This window comes from Octodon degus, unplaced genomic scaffold (genome assembly GCF_000260255.1).
Source record: "Octodon degus isolate 3935 unplaced genomic scaffold, OctDeg1.0 scaffold00035, whole genome shotgun sequence".
Classification (NCBI taxonomy): Eukaryota; Metazoa; Chordata; class Mammalia; order Rodentia; family Octodontidae; genus Octodon; species Octodon degus.
In genome coordinates this window covers 3178877-3186563 of record NW_004524611.1, presented here as the reverse complement: position 1 = coordinate 3186563, position 7687 = coordinate 3178877, and the positions used below count along the sequence as shown (strand labels likewise).

At 45.1% G+C, this 7687-nt stretch overlaps 1 protein-coding gene across 1 annotated transcript in view; it reads left to right on the top strand.

The window, feature by feature from the left end:
* The window catches only part of Abca13 (ATP binding cassette subfamily A member 13), a 448352-nt gene that overhangs the window by 401383 nt on the left and 39282 nt on the right, over window positions 1-7687 (top strand). Inside the window, exon 56 of the mRNA XM_023714440.1 lies at window positions 4995-5145. Coding sequence (XP_023570208.1) covers window positions 4995-5145 — 151 coding nt within the window. The remainder of the gene's footprint in view (window positions 1-4994; window positions 5146-7687) is intronic.

Sequence of the window (7687 nt, the reverse complement as noted above, 5' to 3'; positions counted from 1 at the left end):
ATTTAAGATTATGTTAGCTGTTGGGTTTTCATAAATGGCTTTTACCAGATTGAAGTAGAGGTCATCTATTCCAGTTTTCTGTAGGACTTTGAACATGAATGAGTGTTGGACTTTGTCAAAAGCCTTTTCTGCATCAATGGGGATGATCATGTGGTTTTTAGTTTTCGCTCTGTTGATATAGTGTATTACATTGATAGATTTTCAAATATTGAACCATCCTTGCATCCTTGGGATGAATCCTACCTGGTCATGGTGTATGACCTTCTCGATGTTTTGCTGTATTCTGTTTGCTAGGATTTTATTGATGAGTTTTGTATATATGTTCATGAGTGAGATAAGCCTGTAGTTCTCTTTTTTTTGGTGCATCTTTCTCTGGTTTTGTTATCAGTATAATACTTTCCTCCAGGAATGATTTTGGGAGAACTGCTTCCTTTTCAATTTCCTTGAAGAGTATTGGTATTATAACTTTTTGTAAATTTCTTGTATAATTCAGCTCTGAGTCCATCAGGGCCTGGACTTCCCTTCATTGTCAGGCTTTTTGTTACATTTCGTATTTCATTGGCTGTTATTGAGTTATTGAGAGATGTTATATCTTCATTCAGTTTTGGTAATTTGTACCTTTCTAGACACCTGTCCATTGCTTCTGTGTCTTCTATTGTGTGAGAGTAAAGGTTCTCAAAGTAGGTATTGACAACCTTCTGAATTTCCACTGGGTCTGTGGTAGTTACCCCCTTTTCATTCCTTATTGCTTGTATTTGAATTGTTTCTTTCCTCTTTTTGATGAGGTTAGCTAGGTGCTTATCGATTTTATTTAGTCTTTCAAAGAACCAGCTTTTTGTGTCATTAATTCTTTGGACTGTTTTCTTCATCTCAAAGAATTAATTTCTACTCTAATCTTTATGATTTCTTCCCATCTTTGGGCTCTGGGTTTGGCTTACTCTTCCTTTTCTAGATATTGGAGGTGCATCATTAGGGTGTTTATTTGTTCCCATTCTGTTTTCCCAATGTGTGAGGTCACAGCTATGAATTTCCCTCTGAGAACTGCATTCATTGCATCCCAAAATTTCTGATAATTTGTGGTTGAATTTTCATTGAATTGTAGATTTTGTTGAATTTCTTCTGTGACTCTTTGGTTGCTGAGTAGGGTGTTGTTTAATTTCCACGTATTTATGGTTTTTTTCTGTTTTCTTGTCTGATTTATTTCCAGTTTCATTGCATTGTCATCAAGTAATATACATGGGATGATTTCTGTTTTCTTCCATATTCTTCAGAATGACCTATGAAGCAGTACTTGGTGAAAGTGACCCATGTGTAGCTGAGAAAAATGTATATTCACCTGTTGTTGTGTGGAACATTCTGTATATGTCCACTAAGTCCATTTGTTTCAAGCTCTGGTTCAGTTCTGCTACTTGTTTGTTAATTTTTTTGTCTGGTTCACCTATCTTTTTGAGATAAGGGGTATTAGGGTCTCCTATTAAGATTGTGGTATTGAATATTAGACTTTTCATGTCCATTATGATTTGTCTTATATAGTTGTTTGCTCCCATATTTGTTGCGTGTTCATTCATGAGTGTTACCTATTCCTCTTGAATTTGTCCCCTAACCAGTATGTAGTGGCCTTCTTTATTTTGTTTGATCATTCTTAGTTTGAAATTGAAACTGTCTGAGAATAAGATTGCTACCCCTGCTTTTTTCTGATGTGCTAAATTGTGCAGTATTGTTTTCCATCCTTTCACTTTTAGCCTATGAATTTCTTTTTGAATTAAGTGTGTTTCTTGTATACAGCATATTGTTGGATTTTGTTTCCTAATCCACTGTGCCAGTCTATTTCTCTTAATTGGCGAATTGAGTCCATTTAAACTGATGGTTATAATGGAGATGTATTGATTTACAATCGACATGTTATTTACATGTTGTTGTTTATTCCTTTTTCACCTGTGTTTAAGTGTTTGCTCTATTTAGTGGATTGTTCTGTTCTCGTTCATGAAGTTCTCATTATTTTGGTCCCTCTCTAGAACATCTTTCAGTCACCTGTGTAGGCTTGGCTTTGTCATCATGAAGTTCCTTAGTTGTTCTTTCATGAAAGTATTTTACTTCTCCATCAAACTTGAAAGTGAGTTTTTCAGGGTATAGTAATCTGGGCTGGAATTTGTTTTCATAGAGGACTTGAAGTACTCTGCTCCATGCTCTTCTTGCCTTCATGGTTTGTGAAGAGAATTCTGCCATTATTCTGCTGGGTTTTCCTTTGAATGTGATCTGCTTCTTTTCTCTAGTGGCTTTCAGTAGATTATTCTTGTGATGGATTTCTGGGCTCTTGACTATTATGTTTCGGTGTGTTTTTAATTGGGTTGACGTTATTTGGCATTCTGTATGCTTCAGTTACCTGAATGTCAGATTGTTTCCTCATATTTTCTGCTATTACTTCTGCCCATATTCTTTTTATATCATTTGTATTGGCTCCTTATTTCTCATTGATGCCCGTTAGTCTCATGTTGCTCATCTTTGCATTGTCTTGCAGGTGATGAATTATTTTTTTCTTACATCCTAGTTGTTTTTAAGAGATCTTTTCTTATCTTTTCACTAGCTGCACCAGCATCTTCAAGATCTGAAGCTCTGTCTTCACTTTCAGTGAAACGGTTTTGCAAGCTTGTGATTGAGATTTTAAGTTCCTCTATCTCTGTTTAACTCTGCTTCATGCAATCTATTTCTTTCCTGTATTGCTCATTCAAAGAATCTGTTACTTTTCTTATCTCCTCTATTTTTTATCAATGTCTTCTTTAGAATCAGTTATTAATTCTTTTACTAGAGAGATTTTTTTTCAGATTAAGTTTCCTCCATATGTTTCTGCATTTGATTATTCAGATGTTATCAATTCAGAGATTTCTTTTTCTGTTTTAGTGATTAATTCTGACCTGAGTTCTTCTATATGTTTCTGCTGTTGTTTCTTTATTTCAGTCGCTATTAATTCATACATTTCAGCTGAGCTGGTGTCCTCTGCACTTGTTCTGGGTGGGCTGGAGGCCTGAGATTGCATTTTGCTCCTTCTCTTTGTCATTTCATATAGCACTGACCTCTGACCTTTGGTATAGTGCTTTGGTACAGTTATAATCTTAGCACTTGCTGAAATTCTGGTGCAGATCTATTAAGTTTGAGTTTATCCAGTTGTGTCTGGCTTGGGTTTACCTGTTGTGCTCAGCTCCTTCCTGCTGCAGCCCTTGGAAGTGAGCCTGTTGTGCCCGTCTGTTGTGTTCCTCACTCTGGGCACAGCGGAGTGAAGAAGCTCCTTCACACACTAGCTGGGCCTGGTCTTGGGCTGGTTCTGAGAGCACAGCAGAAGTTCTCACTCACTTGGTGGGTTTGGGAGATGGACTCTGGAGGGGTGGAGGGGTCCCAAGAGTGCGGCAGAGGATCTCACGCGGCATGCCTGAGTTTTGCTCTGCAGAGGTCTTGTGCATGGGCACTTGGGAACCGGAAGCTCTCCCACCACAAAATATTTTCTATTGAAGAATAAGGCCTTTTTCTCCAGAAGTATTCTTCCTTAAAAGTCTTTATGGTCAATATTTTTTTTTTTTAAATGTTTTTAGCACAGGGTCGACAGGGTTTATAGGGTCTCACTACACAGATCAGACTCATAGCTATGCTCCTGTTTTCAGTCTCCCAAGCACTGGGATTATAGGTGTGCACAATCAAACCCCATTTCAGTCACCGTCTGAGCGTGTCCCTGGGGGCGGAGCTGATGCAGCACACTGAAGATCGTGGCCTGGTCCCTGCGCCTGCCTAAGCAGGTGCTTTAGTCCGCTGAGCTGTGTGGCTGGCTCTCTGGTCAGCAAATTTAATCCATGTAAAAATGCAAAGGAACAAGGCAGTGAGAAAATGATCTAAATGTTAATTTTGGTAACATCTGAAAAGTTCCACATTCTCCAAAATGACTGTATATTTAACTATGAAATCAAATCAAACAAATCTGTGTTTCTCTTTCAATATGTATGATTTTGTATAATCTTTACCCTATTCAGCAACCTAGCTACTCCTAGAAGATTAACCTCGAAATGCTAATGGTAGAAATCACATAAAATTAGGCCTGTGGATTTTTTTTGTTGGGGTCCTCAAATTTTCTGTATGTTCAATGAAAAATGATATATTATTGCAATAATAAAATTCAATTAAAAATCTAAGTATCAGTTTTAGGGATTGATGTCTTATTCATATGTATTGTTTTGATAAAAAAATAACTTGTGATAGCTGCTCATTAAGCACATACCCTAAAAAAATTTGTGGCTCAAGTATATACATTATTCTTTCAGCCCCAAGTAGTCATGGCTTTCTTGTAACTGACACCCAGGCCTCCTCCGACTTAGGAATCAAGGTTGTTTTTCTGCTGGGCCCCTGGATAACTCCTGGGGTCAGGGAGACCCTTTTCCCTGTGTGCTGCTAGCTTTTTTGCTAACTCCTGGACTTTAAGTTGACGACTGCCATAGCAGTGAGAAAAACAGTCTGATTACCTCCATACACACAGGAGTTCCTATACGTGGAGCATGGAGAATGGGGTGCAGGAGAGTGAGGCCGCTGGGCACCCTCAGCTGACAGAGCGAGGGGCTTGGGCAGTCAGGGAGGAGAGGCCAGGAGGCTGGCGGGATGAGGGTCTCAGGTGGCCCGGGAGCTTTGCACCCTGTACAGGGGCATCTTTCCAAATGGAAGTTGGCTTCCACTTGAAGAGGCACACACTGGGTTCTGCTTTTAGGCCATTAGAGAGAGGTCAACCATTCTCCTTTGTCTGCTGATTTCTGGTTGTCTTAAGGTCAGAGTGGCCCATGGATCAAAGGTGCATGCCTGGGGTGGCACCCACTGGTGCCCTCGCTTCCCTCAGGTAGGGTGTGTTCGTGGGGCTGAGATGAATGGAGGGAAGGCCGTGAGGCAGACTTGCTGTGCAGGAGCCCAGTGAAGAGGCGGGTCATGCCACCACAAGCCCGCCTCCACCCTCTGTGTCTTTGCAGGGCTACTGTGGGTCTGACTTCCGCCAGCCAGGTGGGCCTCGTCATCGGCTACTGTCCGCAGCAGGATGCCCTGGACGAGCTCCTGACCGCATGGGAGCACCTCCATTACTACTGCAGCCTCCGCGGGCTCCCGAGAGAGCACATCCCCGAGGTAGGCAGCCGCTGTGTTCCGGAGGAAGAATGAGTGTGTGAGCGAATGAACCCGCTGAGGGGCCTGGCGACTCCAAGCCCTCCTTCCCGCGGTAAGGAGGAGGAGCCGTGGGATCACGGAAAGTCGTTAGCAGGGCACGTCCTGTGAGGCTACACGGAAGGAAATGCTGAAGCACGGCCCCCATTTCTAGCATATACTCTGTATGCAAACTGCATCTGGTAAGGAAATCACCGGGCAGGGGTTACATGAGCAACATCTGTAACTTTGTATCCCTCTTTCCTCCCCACCCTCCCGCCTTCCTTTATCCTTATCATCACCTGGGCATCTCCAGGACATGCGTAGAGAGAACCAGGCAGAAGCATCTGTGGAGTTGGGGGTTCCCGGGGTGGATGAATTTCCAGCTGACAGATTCCCTCCAGAGACTCCTCAGGGTGTCTGGGAAGAACAGGGCGGGGGAGGTATGAACTGCAGCACTCCCCTCCCCTCATCACTGTCCAAGAGAGGGGAAGGAGAGGCGGCAGGCCAGAGAGAGGGAGCGGGCCCACTTCTGACGCAGCTGGAGAGCCATGTGGATGCCCCAGCAGTCGTACTTGCTTCATACCTTCTTTGGGCAAAGTACATCTTGTACCTTTGCTGCACCTCATCCTAGAGTCTGGGGTGCTCCGTGGATGTTGGGCTTTGAAACTAGGGCCAGAACAAAGCAGTGTACGTGACAGCTTTTCAGCAAGTGACTGCAGGAGCTGGGGCCTCCTGGGCCCCACAGCAGGTGTAACTCATGGCTGTAGCCCTGAGCATCCCAGGAAGATGCAATCCTGGGTGCTGATCTTGCAGGGCCGCCGCCTCCTCTTTCTAAGCATTCTCCATGCTCCAAATGCACCCGGAGCAGATTCCCCTGCCTCCCTGAGGAGACCCCGGAGCTCTGCCTTAGCAGCACAAAGGGAGCTGACCTGCTGAGGGAGCTGCGTGCCGCTGCTCCTTGGCTCTTGGGATCCACACTCACGGTTGGCTCTGCCTTTAGTAGGCGTTTCTCCAGTCATCTCATCCTTGTTAGGCTTTGATTGAAGAAAGGCTGCTGGCAGACACAGTGAGTGGGTCCTTTTGTCTTCTGTCCGAACGTGACCCTGGGGCAGCTCCCTGTGTGGCAGGCCTTGGGGGAGGGTCTCTGGCCTTGTTTTCCTGAACTGCTCCACTGAGATGTTATTGTAATGGCCACCAGCTAGGAAGTGGCTTCCTCCCTCTCATAAAATGGTACCTGCCTGGCAGGCAGGGGTGCTGCCCACTGTCCCTGGGGTGTCTCAGGGACCAATAGCCCCATCCGTCTGATCCCGAAAGTGACAATAGCTCCCTTCCTGGAAAATTCCCACCCCTTGTAAAAGATGGGAATATTTGCCAGGTAGAGTAGGGGTCTGTGTTCCAGTGAGCCTATCACAAGGTGAGCAGCAGGGACAAGGACAGAATAATGAAAGTGGTCGGCTCGGCAGATGATGCGGTGAGGTCACCCAGCATGTGGGAAAGTGGTCCCGTGAGGCTGCCCGGGGCTGCTCCCCGAGCATCGCGGATGCCACCACGGTGTGCTAGCTCAGCTCGCCACGGTGTGTCATGGGCAGTGCTGGAGGGAACAGCTCCTGCTGGCAGCCGCGTGGAAGTGTGGCACACGCCATGATGAGCACACAGCGCGCTTGGGAATGAGCGGCTGTATTACTGGCTTAGAGCTTTGTGTTGTTCTCATCATCACTTGAGAGTGTCACCTCTTCCTGTCGAAGCTATTCACTCTAAGGCCAGGCACCAAGGGACAGCAGCAGAATCATCAAGCATTCTAACATCCTGTGCTCACCATGTCCCTCTGATGACATCCAGAGCCAGGTGAGGGCCTGCCCTGTGCCATCTGGGACCATGTGACAAAACCCAGTAGCGGCCGCCACCTTCTGAAAGCGTTGATTCTGAACACATGTGTGGCTGCAACCGTCTTACAGCTATCCTAGGGAACAGATAAGAGGCTTATTCTTCACTTTACAACTGGAGAAACTGAGGCACAAGATGGTTCAATGACTGACTCATCCAGTGGCTCTTGCACAGTAAAGATGGGTGTCGCCTCCAGCCAAGTCAGGTCCAGAGTGCATGTTCCTGATAGAGAGACCACCTGACATTTGGGGTGCTCGGACCCCTGGGCTTTAAGGTGACATGCACGGGAGAGCAGCCGTGTGGCCTTGCTGCATGGCTCGCCCACCCCTGAGCATGTTGTTATGGTTTGTGTCTAGGTGTCCCCCCAAAGCCTCATGCAGTCTTGGGGCAGCTGCTGGAGTTTGTGATTGATCACTGTGGGTGTGGATGCTGCCTGCCCTGGGCCAGGTAATCTGCATTACAATGTAAGGTGGGAAGAGAAGCTAGCTGCTTGAGCTGCTGCTACCCCTCCCTTGCGCTTTTTTTTTTTTATCATTACTATTTTATTTTATTTTTTTTTCAACAAATAATACACTGCATATATTCTTCTTAGTGGTTAATTGCTGTACAAGATGCGGACTTGTGATCCTATTTACAAACA